The sequence below is a fragment of the Schistocerca gregaria genome, chromosome 5 (assembly GCF_023897955.1).
Source record: "Schistocerca gregaria isolate iqSchGreg1 chromosome 5, iqSchGreg1.2, whole genome shotgun sequence".
NCBI classification, from domain to species: Eukaryota; Metazoa; Arthropoda; class Insecta; order Orthoptera; family Acrididae; genus Schistocerca; species Schistocerca gregaria.
In genome coordinates, this window is record NC_064924.1 from 255,402,381 (window position 1) to 255,422,997 (window position 20,617).

At 42.9% G+C, this 20,617-nt stretch overlaps 1 protein-coding gene across 1 annotated transcript in view; it reads left to right on the plus strand.

The window, feature by feature from the left end:
* The window catches only part of LOC126272793 (uncharacterized), a 102,942-nt gene that overhangs the window by 37,393 nt on the left and 44,932 nt on the right, over positions 1-20,617 (plus strand). Inside the window, exon 4 of the mRNA XM_049975943.1 lies at positions 4,977-6,249. Within this exon, the coding sequence (XP_049831900.1) occupies positions 4,977-6,249 (1,273 nt within the window). The remainder of the gene's footprint in view (positions 1-4,976; positions 6,250-20,617) is intronic.

A 20,617-nucleotide genomic window follows, 5' to 3' on the forward strand; every position in this document is an offset into this window, starting at 1 on the left:
TTTGTCCTAAACTCAGTCTGTAGTGAAACTGTACGCCTGAATGTATTAGCTGCAATGATTGATCAACTCCGTATACCTATCCTACTTTTGGGAGATTTTAACGCTCATAACGCCTTGTGGAGTGTCACAGTTCTTACTGGCTGCGGCAGAGATGTTGAAAATTTGCTGTCACAATGTGACCTCTGCCTCTTAAATACTGGGGCCACCACACATTTCAGTGTGGCACATGGCACATATTTGTCCATTGATCTCTCAGTTTGCAGTCCTGGCCTTCTCCCATCTATCCATTGGAGAGCACACGACGACCTGTGTGTTAGTGACCACTATCCCATCGTTCTGTCACTGCCCTATGTCAGGCCCACAGACAATTGCTGAGATCGCTTTAAACAAGGCGGACTGGGAAACTTTCACCTCTGTTATCACCGTTGAATCTCCCCCACACGGTAACATCAGTGTGGTGGTTGAGCAGGTAACTAAGATTGTTTCTGCAGCAGAAAACACTATCCCTTGTTCTTTAGGATGCCCCCAGTGAAAGACAGTCTTTTGGTGGATGCCGGAAGTTGCTGGGGCAATTAAGAAGTGTTGGCAAGCTGTACAGTGGCATAAGTGGCACCCTTACCAGGAGCACCTCATAGCCTTTAAATGGCCCTGTGCGCATGTTCGCATTTTATAAAAAGGCGTAAACAGGAGTGTTGGGAGCGACCATTGGGCGCCACACATCACCTTCCCAAGTCGGGCAAAAAATCAAATGAGTTTTTCGGTACCAGACCCAAATAGTTGTTCCTGGTGTTAACATAAACAGCGTGTTATCTACTGATGCAAATGCGATTGCCGAGCACTTTTTTGAGCGCTATGTTCGAGCCTTTGCATCGGAGAATCCCCCCCCCCTCCCCCCCATTCTTTCTCACTCTCAAATGGCGGCTGGAAGGGAAAGTCCTCTCGTTAACTACGTGCCATAGTGATCCTAAACACCCCCTCCCCCTCCCCCCATTTGCACATTGGATTTCCTCAGTGCCCTTGCACATTGCCCTGACACTGCTTCTGAGGCAGAATGGATTCACAGTCGGATGATTAAACATATCTCATCTGACTACAAGTGACATCTCCTAGTGATCTTCAACTGGATCTGATGTGATGGCGTCTTTCCATTGCAATGGTGAGACAGCAACATCATTCCAGTGGTCAAACCCTGTTGATTGGGATAGCTATCACCCCCCCCCCCCCCCCTTATCCCCAATGTTCTTTAAGAGCTGCTGGAATGTATGGTGTGTTGGCAGTTAGGTTGGGTCCTGGAGTCACGTGGCTTACAGGCTCCATGTCAGGGTGGTTTCTGCCAATATCGCTCTACCACTGATAATCTTTTGTCCCTCGAATCTGCCATCCGAACAGCCTTTACCAGATGTCAACACCTGGTTGCCGTCTTTTATGATTTAGGAAAAGCATGTGACACCACCTGGTGACAACATATCCTTGCAATATTATACAAGTGGGGGTCTCCGAGGCCCGTGCCCGGTTTTTATCCAAAATTTCCTGTTGCTTCGTACTTCCCGTGTCCAAGTTGGTGCCTCCCATAGTTCCCCTATATCCAGACGAATGGGCTCCCACAGGGCTCCGTATTGAGTGTACCTCTATTTTTAGTATCCATTAAAGGTCTAGCAGCAGCAGTAGTGTTGTCCATCTCTCTCTGTATGCAGATGACTTCTGCATTTTGTACTGCTCCACCAGTACTCGTGTTGCTCAGGGGCACCTACAGGGAGCCATCCACAAGGTGCAGTCATGGGCTCTAGCCCACGGCTTCCAGTTTTCAGCCGCAAAGTCGTGTCTCATGCACTTCTGTTGGCATTGTACTGTTCATCCGGAACCAGAACTTTACCTTCATGACGATTCACTCACTGTAGTGGAGACATATTGATTCTTAGGACTGGTTTTAGACTACCTTCATGACGATTCACTCACTGTAGTGGAGACATATTGATTCTTAGGACTGGTTTTAGACGCCCGATTGATGTGGCTTCCTCACCTTTGTCAGCTTAAATGGAAGTGCTGGCAGCACCTCAATGCCCTCCGCTGCCTGAGCAACACCAACTGGGGTGCAGATCGCTCTACGCTGCTGCAGCTCTACAGAACCCTTGTTCAATCCTGCTTAGATTATGGGAGTCTGGTGTATGGCTCGTTGGCGCACTCAGTGTTGCGTTTACTCGACCCAGTGCATCACTGTGATATTTGCCTAGTGACAGTAACTTTTAGGACAGTCCAGTGACAAGTGTCTTTATGGAGGCCAGAGTCCCTTCCTTGCAGGTTAGGCACTCATAACTGCTGGCCAGTTAAGTTTCAAAAGTTTGTAGTTCTCCTGCACATTTGAATCACCATCTCCTTTTCCCACCCACGGTGGTTCATGTCCCCCATTGGCGGCCTAAGTCAGGGCTCCCAATTGCAGTTTGTGTCCAATCCCATCTTTTGAAACTTGGAGTCATTGCCTTTACCATGTATACTTGACGTCCATTCACATACACCTCCATGGTGTACAGCTAGGCTGCGACTTCGCCTGGATCTTTCACATGGCCCTAAGGACTTGGTTAAGCCTGTGGCTCTCTGCTGCTGCTGCTGCTTTCTCTTGATTCTTGACATGTACCAAGGCAACAAAGTGGTTTACACAAACGGCTTGATGGTTGGTGCATACGTCGGCTTCACGTATGTCCATGGAAGACATTTTGAACAGCATTTCTTGCCTGATGGCTACTGTGTTTTCACTGTTGAGCTGGTGGCTATATCTCATGCTCTTGAGTACATACCTTCATGCCATGGGGAGTTGTTTCTTCAGTGTACTGACTCCTTGAGCAGCCTACAAGCTATCGACCAATGCCACCCTCGCCATCCTTTGGTACCGACCATCAAGGAGAACATCTATGCCTTCAAACAGTCTAGTCGTTCAGTGGTGTTTGTCTAGACCCCAGCTCACGTCTGAATCCCATGCAACGAACTTGCCGACAGGCTGGCAAACCAAGCTACGCGGAAACTGCGTATGGAGATTGGCTTCTCTGCAACTGACCTGTATTCAGTACTACGCCGCAAGGTTTTGTGGCTTTGGGAGATGAAATGGCATAACCTCAGCACACACAACAAACTGCGTGACATTAAGGAGACTATGAAGGTGTGCCAGTGCTCCATGCGGGCCTCTCATGGGGACTCTGTGGTTCTCTGCTGGCTCCGCATTGGCCACACTTAGATGACACTCGGCTACCTCCTGCGCCTGGCTGACAGTGGCCCATATCTTGGCGAGCTGTCCTTCTTTGGCTGCCCTGCGACGCTAGACTTGTTGCCATTAATTGTAGCTGACAATGCCTCATCAGCTAATTTAGTTTTAAGTTTTATAGACGGTGGGTTTTATCATTCTGTGCAAGTTTTAGCACATGTACTTTGTACCTTTTGTGTTCTCCACTCTAATGCTTGTAGGGTGGGTGTTTTAATGTGTCACAGAGTAGCTAGCTTTTCCTTTTTATTTTCGTGGTTGGCCAGCCACGGTCATCTGCTCCCTTGTTTTTATCCCTTCAACCTGTTTCTTGCTTCTCTCTGTGGTTTTCTTTTCCTGTTTAGTCCGTAGTAGTGTTGGTTGCCCTTCTGTCGTTCTTCTGCTTCTTCCTATCTCCTGTTATTCTGCTAACATCTCCATTTTCTCTTCTTTCCGTTGTCTAATTATTTTACTGGGAACAAGGGACTGATGACTTTGCAGTTTGGTCCCTTCCACCCCCTCCTCTTTTGAACCAACCAACCAACACCACACATGCCATCTGGATTCTTCCTCCAGACACCATTTTTCTCAGAAACCCACACTTGGGAACTAGCATTACAACAAGTCCTTATTTCTCGCCACCCTTAATTACGTTAATTTCTTCCGCCTTGGCATTTCTTCACAGTAACTACTTCTTCACTCCATTTTAGTTTTCTACATAGTTCATTTTTTACCTGCCTATTTTTCATCGTCCCCCTCCTTCCTCTGTTACATACAATGCACTTAGCTTTTCTCTCTTATTAACTCGTGTGTGATGTTTTAGTAGTAATCTCTTGCATATTACCCTGTCTTCCATCTTTAAATATCAGGTTTTCAAATCTCATTTGGTGCAATCCCCAACAATCAGTCGTTCCTTCTCATCCTATCAGGTAAGTCTCCCTTGATCTGTGGTTCTGTGTGACTTTCCTGAAATTTACCCCTTTCCTTAGACCTCTGCAGTCCTTTTCCTTCACCCCTCTTCCTTCCCCTTCTGCCTGGAGGAGGACCCACTGGCTCCGAAACCTTGCCTGATCATAATATTTTGTGTATGTGTGTGTTCTGCCACCGCATGGTGAGTAGATTTTTGTATCATGTGAATGTTTGGATTATAGTCGTGTGCTGCTATCTTCGTGACATCGATTGTTGTTGTTGTTGTTGATGATGATGATGATGATGATGATGATGATAAATGGTTTAGTAGGACTTACCACTCACCTGTATGTGACTGATAAGAGTTTCATAAGAGACTGTCAGTGCAGAGATGTCATTAGCTTTTCAGTTCCTGTGATCTATTGTATTCTCATTCACACAGTCACATTGACCTCAAATGCCTCTACTTGCAATCAATGTATGTTCAATTGAGTGAGCTAGAATGAAAAATCATGAACCTTGGTGATATGTCTGTCGTGTTATTTGGTATGCCACACATCAGTTTTATGAGTGGTTACTTTTCTGCACTTTTATTTAAGTGTGTAAAGAGTGATACTGATGTGCTTCAGTTTCATAAGTATTCTGATTAAGAAAAATTTGGAGTTTCATATGGTCATAGAATGAAGTTATTAAGAGTTAACACTGCACTGTGTTTGAACGTGTTATTGAGTGGGGAAGATACAGCAAGTAGTAGTGTTATTTCATACACTTTGTGTGCTATAGATACACCTGCTGTCTTTTATGATATGATGATATGATGTTTTCCTGTCTTTTTCAGAAAAAATTATCCTCTCCAATGGTGATATCCTTTTGGAATGTGGCATTAGCTTCACTGTTCCTGAAAGTCGGTCGACATTAAAGGATTCTGTTTCACTTTTTTCTGGTCACTATTCAGATCTATATGTGGGTAATAACCTAGTTGACAATTTGGAGCAGTCTTCCAATGAAAAAAGTAAAAAGCATATACAAATGCCAAAGAGTGGTGTACATTCCTCAGGATGCAGCAATTTGTTCTTCTCAGATTCCAGTATTTCTACTAAAGATGCAAGCAAAGTCATAGAATGCATAACATTAAGTAGTAGTGAAACTTCAGATAAGAACAACTATTCAAGTGAATGTAAAGTTATATCATCAGATCAAAATTCTGATATGTCTTCAATATGCTCAGAGGCAAGCATCCAAAAATCTGCTACTGAAAAATGTGTATCATTTGAATACAAGCAGTCTTCATCAGTATTTTCAACAAAATCATTTACATCGGGCAATTCAGCAAAATCGAGAAGAAAACTTTTGCCACGTTTTGGCAGGAGCTTGGGCAGTAATAGTACACACTGTGACTTCAACAATTCTTGTATGACTGTTGATCAGCAAGAAAATAGTACAAATGAAGCTGTGAAGCACATCACTGAAAATATGCTGCACTCTGTAACATGCTCATTGGAAAAGTTATCGGTGGATAGTAGCTGTGATGGCATTGAGACTTTAGATTCATCGCATTCTTTATCCAGGAGAAACCTTAGTTTAAGGACGTGTTCACGTTCAGAGCTTTCTCATTCAGAACTTAACAATGGTTTCTTGGATAAAGATACTCACAATGGCATGAATTGTACACCTGGAAAGTATGATGAAGGCAGTATTGTCTGCTGGATGTTTCAAAGTACTCCAAAGAAAAAACACCTTTCTTATGAAAGGGATGCATCTTATGAGGGACAGCTAAAAGTAAATAAAAATCAGAAACCAGAATTGGCTGCAACTACCGTTGCAGGTAGTGACTTGATAGCAGGGGTGGTATTGGAGAAAAGTGTTCAATCCTTACAAAAGATCCTAAGTGAAGATACTTTTCCAAAATCAGATTTGCATATCTGCCTAGAAGGAACAAGTGATTCTTGTCGATCAACAAAGACCTCTGATTATGTTAACTTCCATACGTGCAGTTCAGACTCATCATCCAGCAGTGGATCATATTTCAGTATAACTGAAGAATATAGATATACAGATGAAGAAAATGGAATAGTCCTTAAAGAACGTAGAATCTTAACTGAGAAGTGCAGGTAAGTGGAACAGAGAAATTGTACAGTTAAAATGACATTCTGTCTAGAAAAACATAGTTTGGAATACGGTACTTGCAATTAACTATCTCTTTATGTTTTTCAAAAATATTCTTTCCATATCATAACCTATTCTCTCTTTAACTCAATGAAGTCATATTTAAATACCCTACTGGTTGCTGTGACATCAGATTTAATACATACCTGCTAGTATGGTCATTGTGTGTATCAGCCAGTATGATTTTTGGGTACGGCAGACCTCAAAAGTCATTTAAGTGTAGCCAGCTGCTGTGGTGGAGTGGTTCTAGGCACTTTAGTCTGGAACCGCGCTGCTGCTACGGTCGCAGGTTTGAATCCTGCCTCGGGCATGGATGTGTGTGATATCCTTAGGTTAGTTAGGTTTAAGTAGTTCTAAGTATAGGGAATTGATGACCTCAGATGTCAAGTCCCATAGTGCTTAGACATTTGAACCATCTAAATGTAGAGCAGCGCCTAACTTTTAACTCATTGGCATTCTCATTCACTTCTTTTTCCTCTTGAGTGGTACATAAGACACATTTTTGTGACATGGTTTCTGTTCTCTGTTGGGAGTGTGTCCTTTGGGAAATCAGCCCTTGGTTTTGAATGAAGTCTCATGGTGGTGGTACTCCACTGAAGGTTGCCTGTGAACAGATTACTCGAGTAGCTGTGAACACTCTTATCAGTTGCTGTGAAACCTCATCACCATGAACTATGCATTTCTGCATGTTTGCTTATGGAGATCAGTGACCATGTGACACACACAACTTGTTTCGTTTTGGCATACATTTATGAGCAAACTATTAGCTAGAAACTGGACTCAATGCATTCCTAGAGTGAATAGGCAATTACAAGCTGAGCATTGTTCTAAGATTTAAATGCCCTAGCTACATCTTGCGAGAACAGTTCCACGTTTGATGCTGTTGGGTTAAGTGAAGCCTCGCCAGGAGTCTCACACCTCTTTTGTGGGCATGGGTGTGGTGAGCAGAGTCCAGAGTCTCTCTCTCTCTCTCTCTCTCTCTCTCTCTCTCTCTCTCTCTCTCTCTCTCTCCCCTGCACTGCTACTCTTACTACATGTTCACTCAGACTTGGTTTGTAGGACAGATTCATTATTGGCGCACTTGTTTATTCTTATGACATAGTGAGGCTTTTCTCACTTTTTCTGCATTTACATAAATACTCCACAAGCCAGCGACAGTGTGTGGTGGAGGGTACTTGTGGTACCACTAATTGGTCGCTCTCCCCTTTTTCATTCACAAAAGAAGAATGTTTATCAATGAGCCTCTGATAGAGCTATAATTTCTTGAATTTTCTTGCTGTGGTTATTTTGTGACTTTTGTGGGAGTAATTAATATGTTGCCTGACTTCCTGTAAAGTATCTTGAAATTTCAAAAACAAACCTATCAGTAAGGCATGTCACCTGTGGCAGTGTCTGCTACTAGAGATTTTTGAATACGTCTGCAGTGTGCTCTTGCACTGACTAAATGATCCCAGAACCAAATGACCCCCCCCCCCCCCCGGTCTGCCATGTGCGTTTCCTACTACTAGTTTTATGTGGTCATTCCACATACAGTGGCTCTGGATAGAAATTCCTAGATATTTAATAGTAGTTACTTATTACCAGCAATTTATCAGTAGTGTAGTTGTTTAGTAGTGGACTTTTTCCTATGTATGTGCAATATGTTACATTTTTTTTACGTTCAGAATCAGCTGCCAGTCCCTGCTCCATTCGACGATTCTTTGTAGATTCTTCTCCAAATAGTTATTGTTATCTGGCATTGCTTTCTTCCAATAGACAACTGTTATCATCAGCAAATAGCCTTAAAGAGCTTCAGATGCATTGTACTAGATTATTTTTATAGATTGTAAACAATAATAGTCCTGTGATTCTTCAACTTCTCCCAGAATACTTCATCACCAAATAATTCACAGGTGAACTGCCATATATCAGTGCCCAATGGGCACAATGTTTTGGCAAGCCATGTTACTATCATCAAGTGTGCTGATAGACTAACTGATGGTGGGGCCAGGACTGCAGTTTTGTCTCCTGTGAGCTCCTTCTGATCGGCTGCGCTATTGGCCATCTGCACCCAGCATCCCTGCCCACACTCCTTCTGCCAACACAGTGCTCTGCCCTAGGTTTGTGATCAGGTGTGTGTGTGCTGCCAGCACTTCTACTGTTCCTACACCTGCCCCCATTGTCTGTTTAATATCTTCTCATTTTCCCCTCTTGACCATTTTCATAATGTGTTCCCAGTATGTTTTCATTTTTGCAATTTATCGGCAGTTCTGTTAATTGAATCACAATAGATTTCTTAAAGACAACTGTCCCAGATGTTGAGCATGGTCATAACCGATTCCATGTAATTCCATCAGGCCATGTTCGGGGACTGCCGTCTTGTTAGGCTACTGCAGTAGTGTGTGCTGCTGGTGTTCCTGGCAATGATCTTTGACGTTACGCACCATGTAACTTATGTATTTCTTATTACATTGGCAGGGTATCTGGTAGGCTCTGGTTTCCATAGTGCAAGGTTGTCTTCACACTACCATGTTTTTGCTGTTGGACGGGAGACCATCTTCACTTGGTGTTTCTGGTGAATTTGCCCTATCTTCCTGGACAATGCGCCACAAAAAGGAGTAAATGCAATGGCTGTGTCCTCGTGAGAATCCTGCTCTAGTCCTGCCTGTTGTACAGAGGGTACAGGACGTGGAGCTCTCCAAATTTGCACTGCTTTTAGCCATTTTTCTGGAACACAGGCTCTCAGATGTAGAAGTGTTTTATTGATACTTACAGGATGCAAGCTTTATGTACCTATGTCTTGAGCACACTGTTCCTCTGAGCCAGATGGTGGCAGCTGTCTGCATTTTAGGTTGGTGTGCATCTGCTTCTGGTACACACTGGCTAAAAGTGCTATCCACATTTCTTTTAACGATGACATACAGAAAGGGGAACACTTCAACCACTTAGACTTCTGTGACAAAATTGATGTTGCAGTATGTGGAATTTCTGTGTATAAGGAAGTCATTCAGTTTGTCATGCTCTCAGGCAGACAAAAGCTATGAAACTGAATATCTTTAGCAAGGAGAGGGCAGCTGTAGCGAAAGTAAGAGAAGATCCTGGTGTTGTGTTGCCCTAGAAGATAGTGCGTACTGAAAGGTCGACCCTGACCCCACTAAGAAGGTTGAGAGGAAGACATTGTGCTTCTCAAAGAATATGGCTTGCCAGATGAGGTTGTTCAGTTTCACCTAGACTTTATGGGTTGCTGAAGATTCACAATGATAGGGTTTTATGCCCCACTATCAGCAACATTATTGCTCTGAAATACTAAAGTTCCTGAAGGGTTTGCTTAGTCCTTGCGTCTAGAAGTGCTCGCATCACATTTGCAGCTATGTAGATTTTGTGGGACACCTTAACAACTGTAATCTTATAGATACTGACATCCTTGTGAGTTTTGACATTATCTCTTTTTACCAGAGAGCCTTAACAAAAATCGTTAGAACTTATCGGCAAGAAATTGGACAGATGGCCAACTTTTTTAGTTGAGTTTTGAGATTCGCCAGTTGTCACCAGTATATTTTGAGGAGCAAGTCCTTGAATTAGTCCAATAGAAATATATCTATTTCTTCCACTACGTACAAGGTGTTCAACTTTGGTTCCGCCATTTTTCCTCAACATTTGAGGCTTTAGTGAAACAAATTGGTTACACATGTATCATTCAAAGTATTTTCCATTTTTGGCCACTACTTTCTCCCATGTTTTGGGCTGGGTACAAATCCTGCGTTGAAAAAAATTGTTCATCTTTTGAAGCGATCCATGAATCGATCCAATTTGTGGCTTCTTCATGAGATTGGAATTGTTGGTCAGCCAGGCCATGCACCATTGATCTAAATGGGTGATAGAGAGAGCAATGTCTGGAGAACATGGCGGGTAGGGTAGGACTTCCCATTTTAAAGTTTCCAAATACATTTTGATCTCTTTTGCAACATTGGGTCGAGTATTGTCGTGCTGCAAAATCACTTTATCGTGCCTCCCGCTGTATTGCGGCCATTTGTGTTTTAATGCTCTAGTCACACACATTAATTGCATTCGATAACAAGCACCTGTGATTATTTCACTTCGTTTTAACACCTTATAGTACATGACGTTGACGTGGAAGCATTTATGGGATATCCCCATGATTTTTTTTGTGTTTTAGGGTTATTGTAATGACCCCATTTTTCATCCCCGGTCTCAATGCGATGCAGAAAACGCTTCCGTTTTTGCCTCTGAAGTAACTGTTCACAAACACACAAATGCCGTTCAACGTTTCTTGGTTTCAGCTCACATGGGACCAAAGTACCTTCTTCCTGAACCATGCCCATAGCTTTGAGATGTTTTGAAATGTCTTGTTGTGTCACTCCCACCAATCGTGCCATTTCTTCTTGAGTTAGACAAGTCTTCACTCAGCAATGTCTCCAATTCTGCATCTTCAAAAACATTCTCTCTTCCACCACTATGCCAGTGTATGACGTTAAAATCACCGTTCTTCAAGTGTTGCAACCACGCGTGACATGTTATTTCACTAATAGTGTCCTTACCATACGTACTTGAGAGCATTTGATGAGACTTGGCCGCTGTTTTCTTCATATTGAAACAAAACAGTAACACCTCCTGCAAATGGCGAGAATTGGGCTCGTAAACTGACATTTTAAATCAAGAATAACTGATATGCAACACGATCGACTAATGTTTGAATAAGGTTATGTTGACCAAGGTCCAAGCTAACTGCATGACGTCTGCAAACTGTTTCTCTCGACTACTGATCCCCGTGGCGCCACTTACCAGCCAACGGCAGAAGCAAAGTTGTTCACCTTGTAGATCACACAATCGTGTGGCCACATGCTGAATGACTTTCTTATACATCCCAGTTCCATACACCGGAAATCAATTTCACCGTGGAATTTGAATTGGGTGGAGTGGTCCCCCTTCTGGATGTTGTCCTTAAGAGTGGACAGATCATTTGTGCCAGATGACGACGCATGCTGACCTATACTTATTTGCAGACAGGGACCACCACCCATTTGAGGAACGACATCCTCAAAACATTAATACGTTAGGTTCACACGCTGTCTGACAACAAAATATTGACAGAAAACTTGAGCAACTGAGAACTGTGTTCCTGAAGAATGACTACAGGGAATGGCAGATTTGGAGAGCCCTGCATGCTATACCCTCTGTTCTACTGATGGAACCAGAAGAGAATTATCATGAGGATGTGGCCATTGCACATTGAGGGGGGGGGGGGGGGGGTAAATGTGAAAATGTTAAATGTGGCATCCAGACAGGACTAATGTGCTGTCATTCCTTTCATGGTTGCAGAAGGACATACCCCAGTAGACTGGCTTATTGACACCCAGATTCTGGACTTTATTGCCTTCAGATGGAAGCTTTTTGAGCTCTCCTTATAAATTACAAGTCCCTCCAAGGACTCAGCATTTGGTTGCTGTACACAGGCTTGGTGACCCCGGGTTCCTGAGCTGGGGACTGGTAAGCGCCACCAATCCTCTGTTACCATAAGCTCTGGCCATGCTTAGACGACGAATGTGTGGCACAGCAGTGGAATGTTGTGCGTTTCAGAGAATGGGGGCCTTGGCTTCACCACCTGGACTACAAGAAATGTACACACCTCTATTTAAAGAACAAAAAAGAAAAAAAAAAAACCCTCAACCTTAAGGTGTGCTACATGCTGATGAGGTGAATGGCTGTTGATGTAAAACTGTCTTTAGTAAGCAACCTCTGGGGCACCTGCCACCCCCCCCCCCCCCCCTTTCCTTCAGTTGTATAGGGCTTGCTCAGGCATGCAGGGCTCTTACTGTGTCCATGGTTGTTTCCTTAGTTTTTGTGGGATCCCTATGGAACAGTCTCATCAAACCACCACTACTGATGGGGTGGGTATACCGCCAAGTAGTACGTACACCCACTCTTCAAAGAGAGGTCAGTTGGTCAGTCCTCCCAAAAAGAAGTCTCAGAATTGTAGTAACAGGACATTAATGTGCACAGCACTTTCATTGTTATTGAGAGAACAGGAGAAATGGTTGAGAAGCTCTCCCCTTTCTGTATTCACAAGGCATTGGAAGGTATTGCTGGGACCCTGAAAAGTGTTAAACGATTTCATAATGGGACACTTCTAATGGTAACTGCTAATTCAAACCAAGTATCGAAGCTTCTGGGATATAAGCATAAGGTGACAATCCAGTTGAGGCTGAGTTGCATACCACTCTTAACTTTTGTAAGGCATGGTTACATGCTCCGATATAATGGAGGTGGACACTGTGAAGAAGTTACGTGAAGAATAGAAAAAATGGGCACCATAGAAGTGCAGAACTTTGCGAGAATATACCCATCTTAAGGTTCTCCCATTTGTTGCTAACTCAATGCGATGCTTCAGATGTTAAAGATCTCCAGGTTTCCACAACTCTTCTGTTGATACGTGCGTGACGAGCACGGGACCCTGAGCTAGTGTGCTCCTTTCCTTTCCTTTTCCACATCCTTCCCCGTCCCCCATCCTTCCCGACCCCCATCCTTCCCGACCCCCCTCCACCCACTTCTTCCCTTCCCCTACTCCTTCTCTTTGGGAGTATGTTTTGTGCATACGTCCAGACATGGATGCTTGTAACTGTAAGACGTAGTTTCTCTTCTTTGCTCTCTATACTGGAAAGTCTCTGTTCTCCCTTTGACCTTCTCTTTTCCTTGCCTCTTCTCTTTACCCTCTTCTCTGCTGAGGCATTTGAGACCACTCTTCTTTCCTTTTCTATCATACCTGTGCAAGTCTGAAGGCCGACCCACATGTAGCCGGTGGCGGGGTAACACGTAATTCCCTGCCCCGGGTCGACAGGTAGGACACGTACATATCCCCTGGTAAAGGCCAGGCCCAGGGAGGGGTGATTACCCGAGCTGGTACCTTCCGAATGTGCAGATTGGTCTCATCGTCCCTTTCTCAGGAGGTGTGACCTGAGCTGTAAACAATCGCCTAAGGCGGGAGTGCTCTGAGATGGACCTCCACTAGGAAGGAGCACACCATCGGAGACGCCAGTAATCATAGGGGATACTTTCGCAATGGTTTCTTCTACTTCAACTTCTGCACACAAGAGAAAGTTAAGGGAATCTCGGTCTCGGCCACCTAAGATTCTTCCATCAGTGCCACAGTTCATAGTTGTTTCTCAGTCTGATGAAGGTCAAGATTCTCCACAGTCAACCCTTTCATTATTCAGAAAGGTGTCGACTCTATTGCAGGTCCTGTAATTTCTTGTTCCCAGTTAAGAAACCTTGTTGTTAGAGTGAGTCAGTGCCCTCCAAGCATAAAAATTGCTGTGACCTACACAACTACGCACTTTCCTTGTCCGGGTGGAAGCACACCACACTTAAAGTTCATCATTCGGAGTGATTTATACATGCTCAATCGACACATTGTCCCATGAGGACAGTCAAAACTACCTGTCTGACCAGGGCATAACGGCTGTACATTGATTAATGAAAAGGGTTGGTAAGGACTTGGTACCAACCCGTACTCTCTTATTGACGTTTGACAGAGTTAAATTTCCATTGAACATTGATGCAGGATATGAGATAATTTCAGTTCACCCTTACATCCCCAACCCTACGTGTTGCTATCGGTGTCAGTGGTTTAATCATACCAGCCAGTCATGTTCCAATATGGCCAAATGCGCGTGTGGCAGGGATGTCAATGAGGGTGATTGTCCACCTCCATCCTCTCATTACATCAACTGTATGACGACCATGCTGCTTCCTCTACAGATTGCCCTATTTTCAAAGATGAACGAATTATTCAGGAAACCCAAGTGAAGGAAAAGGTGTCTACATATGCTGCTCATAAGTTATTTGCCAGTTGAAAGCCCACTGTGCCCCCAACAGGTAGATATAGCCCTGTCCTTGCATTTCCTCGGCCTACCAAGATGGTAGCCACTCAGACCTGCGATTTCACCTTTAGTGTCATGGTCGTCAGATTGGCCAATGCAAAGATCATCCGTTCAACCTCCCCATTATCACCTCCTCACTCTACGGCTCACCCTTCATCAGCTCCTGCTAAATCACGAGCCCCGGAATTGGATGCATGGACTTCCAAAAAAAAGCCTACTCGCAACGATTTTTTTATGTACCCGACTTCACAACCATCGATTCCTCCCTCATCACAATGTCCTGCTTCCAAGAAGGCTTATAAGAAATGAATTTCCTCTCCTCCTCTGCAACAGCAAATCTCATGTACAGCACCACCCGTGGTAACCGTTCTTGGCTGTCTTCCATGTCACCAAGGCGCACCGCTGGGCGCCGATTAACTGGCCGATCGCTGATGGCAGGAGCTGCCCCCAAACAACCTAATGATCTGGATCTTCTGCCTTTGGCTGAATGTTGTTCCACACTGTCGGCCTCTGGCTCTCGGAAGTCATTGAGTTAACGGCAACCGTGGTGAGATTCTTCCCTTTCTTCCCTTTTCTGTCCACGCTATGTCAATAATTATCCATTGGAGTATCCGCGACATTCGGAGCGGGGGGGGGGGGGGGGGATTAGAGACAAGTGCCGCCCCTCCAACACGCTCTCCTTCCCTTATCTTGTGGTCCTGCAGCACTATCAGGACCTGTACTCGCTGCACCCTACTGGAGAATCTGTGTTTTTCTCCAAAGGCCTACTGCGTACACGGCTCACTTTAGAGAACACTTTCCATGGAAATTTGCATATCAGCAATAGGACACGATCCAGTAACTGAAAGGCCCACAAACAGGGAGTCATAGCGCTCCCTGTTCCTCTTCAGTTCTTACCTTCACCTACAGATAAGCTGTTACATGAGTGCTGACTATCTAAAGTAGTAAAGGAGAACAAGAAGAAATCTAATGGGGAGACTAATCTGATGAGACCAGAGGTACCAGACAGCCACTATGTCGTCAGATTCAGAATGTATCTTTATCAATGATACACACTCTGGCATCACCCAGTCGTCTTTGCCCCTTCACAGCTAACCAGGGCTTGCTTAATGGGATAATACTTTGGAATTGTAATGGATATTAATGTCACATGCCAGAACATCAATTAATATCAACCTCTCCCCGTCTATGTGCCATCCAAAAAACTGATTTCAATGGCGGTCATGATCCAAATCTTTGAGGTTACTGTGCATTCGGTTGGAATCATACAGGCCCCCAAAGACCATGTGGTAAGTATTTTGGTTTGAACATATGTCAGTGAATGGTTTCCTCTCCGTACCGCATTGGAGGTGATAGCAGTGTGTGTGAAAATGATGCCAGCACTTACCATTTGCAAAGTTTGTTCATCTCTAGGCTGCACACTCACATATCTTGAGATGGGCATAATAATCAGAGCCCCATTCCTTTCCTTACTACTATCTCCCCCTTTCCACTACTTACAAATTTCTAACCAGAATGCCCTTTGTGAAGGAATAACATTACATTTTGTATGGAATTCTGATTGACTGTCTGCTTTCTCATCTTGATCTGTCTTCTCAATGACTATACCCTTACGCACTGTAGTACTGTCCATGGCGATTATTCTTACAGTCTCTTCCTCCAGTCTTCTACAATAGTTGCTATTAAACAATCTTTGTGATACCTATCACTTTGTGGTGAGCCTTTCACTTTTTCTCACTACTTGACAGACAAGTTGCTGTTTTGTGGTCTCTGAAAAACCAATTGCCAGTAGCCCAGCCCTACTGTCACCTTCATCCCCTCTGTTTGGCTTTGTAGATGAGGTTTTCTTAAATTACCACCTGTGACACTGTAACTGCAGTTCCCTTTCCACAGTCCTTCTCTACTGGCAGCTGGTATCCTAGTGAAGCAGACACAGTGCAACAGTTATTCACTATCATCAAAGGGCTTTTAAACGTCTGAAGCAAAGTGTGTAGCAGACTACTCTCATTACATTTAAGTGATTCTGTGCAAAGGCTTGGAACTTAGTTCAATGAAATAAGAAGGGATGCCAGGAGTGCATCATCTCTGCCTTGGGAGCACATAAATCTTCACCTGAAGTGTGGACTGAGCTCCCTAGTCCAGTGGGCCAACAAACATCAACAACTGTTCTGGGTCTCCTGCATGGTGGTATTTCTACCAGTGAGTAGGTTCTTACTGAAAACTTCTCAATCACCAATTTGTGACAGTGTCAGCATCCTCTTATTATCCAGTTACTTTCCAAATGCATGAAGGACAAGTTGAAGATATTCTTTATTCATTAGTCTCTGTAATTCTGGATTCTACAATGAACCTATTACTGACTGGGAAGTGACTCATTTTGTATTCAGGCTCCAGACTTGGGTTCAGTTCTGAATAAGATTCAACTATATTTGGCTGGAAGGTGTTTCCCCTTTGCAGTAGAGAGGTAATTTCATCACCCCAGTCACAAATCCAATGTCCGTAGACAGCCACAGATCGATCAACCTCAGCAGTGTGCTCTGCAGACTGCTTGAAAGGATGATAGCATGACAATTGAGCTGGGTTCTCAAATCACTGGGCCTTTTGTCCTTTGCAAGTGTGGTTTTTGAAAAGGATGATCCACAGTCTACCAACTGGTTAAATCGGAAACAGCAATCTGACAGGATTTTTCTGAATACCAACTTCTGAGTGCTGTTGTTTTTGACCTACGCAAAGCATGTGGCACCTTTTGGTGCCATCTGTTGCACTTGCATCCCATGACTGGAAATCAAGGTGTCTTACCACTTTTTATTCATTAGTTTCTATACCTCCTCAATTTCAGTCCAAGAGAATGCCATCCTACAAGGTTCCATGCTGAGTGTTACACTGTTCCTTACTGCCATTGGTGTGCTGCACAAGTGACCTCTGTTGGACCAGTGACTAACCCTCATTGTGTGTCAACAACTTCTGCATTTAGTGTAGTTCAAATTGTGTAAATGGAGATGATGATCCAACAATTATTTAAAATTGAGATATACTAGTAGGGGAAGGAACAGAAGAAACAGTTGTGAGAGAATGAGGGCTTTCCGCTAATAATAGTGAATATACTGTTCAAAAATCCCAACTTGAAGAGGTATACTTGGAAAAGGACTGGAGACACAAGAAGGTTCCAGTTGAATTATGTCATGGCTAGACATAGATTCTGCAATCAGATATTGGATTGTGAGGTGTACCAGGAGCAGATACAGACTTGGATCACAATTTAATATTGAAGAGTTAGACTGGAGTTTGAATATTGTCCAGAAGAATCAATGTGGAAAGAAGTGGCATACTGAAGAAATAAGGAATGATGAGATATATCTGAAGTTCTCTAAGGCTTTATATGCTGTTATTATGAATGCCATAGTAGGCAGTTCATTTGAAAAAGGAATGGATATCTCAAAAAAGGCAGACACAGAAAATGAACAGAGAAATATAAAGATAAGGAAGGCAACTGTGAAGTGATCTTGGATAACTGAAGAAATCCTTCTTTCATCAATCAATTGAAGTAAGTGCACAGTGTTCAGGGAAAGACAGGGATACAGCAATATGTCACTCAGAAATTAAATAGTAGGAGGTGCAGGGAAGCCAAGGAAAAGTGGCTGCAGTTAAAATCTCAAGAAATTGAAACAGAAATGATCATTGGGAGGACTGACCCACAATATAGAAAAGTGAACACAACCTTTGGTGCAGCACAGAGGAATGATGGACAGGTAGAAACAGCACATTGAAGGCTGCTGTGAAGGCGAGGAACTGCCTTATGAAGTAGTATAAACAGAAGTCAATATGGAAGATATAGGGGTCCAGTATTAGAATAAGAGTTAAACAGAACTTTGAAACACTTGCAGTTAAGTAAGGCAGAAAATAGAGATAACATTCCTTCAGAATTTCTAGAAAAAATTGGGAGAAGCGGTAACCAAACGACTGTTCTAGTTGGTTTGCAGAATATGAGTCTAGAAGTACCAGGAGCCTTTCAGAAAAATAGCAGCTACGCAGTCCTGAAGATAGCAAAAATGGATCAGTGTGAAGAACTATCACACTGTTGGCTTAATAGCTCATGTATCCACATTGTTAAGAAGAATAATATACAGAACAATGAAAAAGAAAACTGAGAATTTGTTAGATGTTGATCAATTTACCTTTCAAAAAGATAGACACCAGAAAGACAGTTCTGACATTGCAATTGATAATGGAAGAAAGTCTTTGGAAAAATTAGGACATATTCATGGGATCTGTCGACCTAGAAAAAGCACTCGATGATGTAAAATGGAGCAAAGTGTTAGAAATTACAAAGAAAAATAGGAGTGAACCACAGAGAAAGATAGGTAATGTAAAAGAATCAAGAGAAAACAATAGTTATAAAAGACCAAGACTGAAATGCTTGGATTAAAAAGCTTGTTTGTCAGATATGCAGTCTTTCACCCCCTATTGTTCAATCTGTACCAGATGTCTGCATTGGTGTTTGTGCTTGCTGGAATTGTTCAGTGCTTGTAGTGCCTTGGAAGTCCAGCAAATGTCAGTGTGGTTGCTTTGCACACAAGGAGCAACTGCATTTGATATCTACACTCGTTCTAGCATTCCATGCTAGAATGCCTTGGGAAAGAAGGAAAATACGCTTCCCTAATTTCACACTGTAAAAACGCTTGAAGGTATGTAAGACTATGCCACCTATTCCTTCATCAGAAATTTTACTTTCCTTGTAAAAAAAAGAGAACTGCCAATTTTCATTTTGTGTTCTTTTCTAGTTCCACTAAAATTTTGAGAAAATAGCATGGTTAACAAATTGATTTTTTTCACACCTGGTAATGTAAAATCTTAGCTTCTTAATAAAGCATTTATTTTTTCATAATTCTTAACAGTTCTTATGAACTGGTGCTGTTTGTCAAATGTGCATTTGATTTACAAATCTTATATTGAGAATGAGAGAGCAGGCAGATTGCTGATTGCCACACTTTAGACCATGCATTACCACAGCCAAAATATAGCCAAAAATAAGAGCGTTTTTGAAATTGTATTGGCATTGATATCTATCTATCTTTTTCAAGTAAATGTGTCTTATGATATTGCAGTGCCTGTGTTATTCTGATTACAATGCAAAGTTCCTTTGGAAATGCATGCGTGTCCAAAGGATTACACCTGTTCTGAAATACATTAAATGTATTCGCAATTGCGAATAATGACAACCATTAGTTGTAGCATGGAATGACAACTTTAAAGTTCAGCGTCTGACCTGTAAGAGAATATACTTAATGGAGTCCAGGGTGTAGATGCAGGGTTCACGATGTATGGAAGTTTGGGTTTGGCCATGAATTGTGCATGGATAGCAACATGGTAAGGCGACTGCTCATGACAAGCAGGAAATCCGGGTTTGAGTCCTGTCCAGCATAAATTTTCATTGTAGTCATTCCATTTTACAGCTGATGGTTGTCATTATTCACAATTAAGTAAATCTGTATTACTAAATGGTGTCAGTGCCAGAATCACAAGCCAGTGGAATTTGTACAGTTTCAGTGTAGTTTCAATTACTCCAGGAGGGAAAAACAAATTGCTAGCAAACACAGGCACAATATTGGACCCTTGTGTAATTTTAATCATCCATGTTCAAAAAACTGAAAACATATATGAATTTTTCCCTCTTTGAGGATTGATTACTCTGGAGAGTCGTCTGCTGTGGTGTTAGGAGTAGCTCAAATGTTAAATCATAAAAACTGTTACTACTTGAGAACAGACAGTAGGTCAGCATTGATCGTAATGTCGTATGTCTTTTTTAATAGCATTGCAGATGGATTTCAGCTGACAGTGCAGCTATCAGCAGTGCTATAAATACAAATACAAGAATCAGGTGTAGAAACAGCCCATTGATCAAATGCCATGTCACAGTTGTTGTACACAATCAGAATTCCACAACCATGTGCCTTTATAAATAGTCAATGATGATGTAAATAAAATAGAAAGAAACTTCCACATGGGAAAAATATATTAAAAACAAAGATTCCAAGACTTACCAAGCGGGAAAGCGCCGGCAGACAGGCACATGAACAAAACACACAAACACACACACAGAATTACTAGCTTTCGCAACCGATGGTTGCTTCTTCAGGAAGGAGAGGGAAAGACGAAAGGATGTGGGTTTTAAGGGAGAGGGTAAGGAGTCATTCCAATCCCGGGAGCGGAAAGACTTCCCTTAGGGGGAAAAAAGGACAAAAAAAGACATGTCTGTGTGTGTGTGTGTGTGTGTGTGTGTGTGTGTGTGCGCGCGAGTGTACACCTGTCCTTTTTTTCCCCTAAGGGAAGTCTTTCCGCTCCCGGGATTGGAATGACTCCTTACCCTCTCCCTTAAAACCCACATCCTTTCGTCTTTCCCTCTCCTTCCTGAAGAAGCAACCATCGGTTGCGAAAG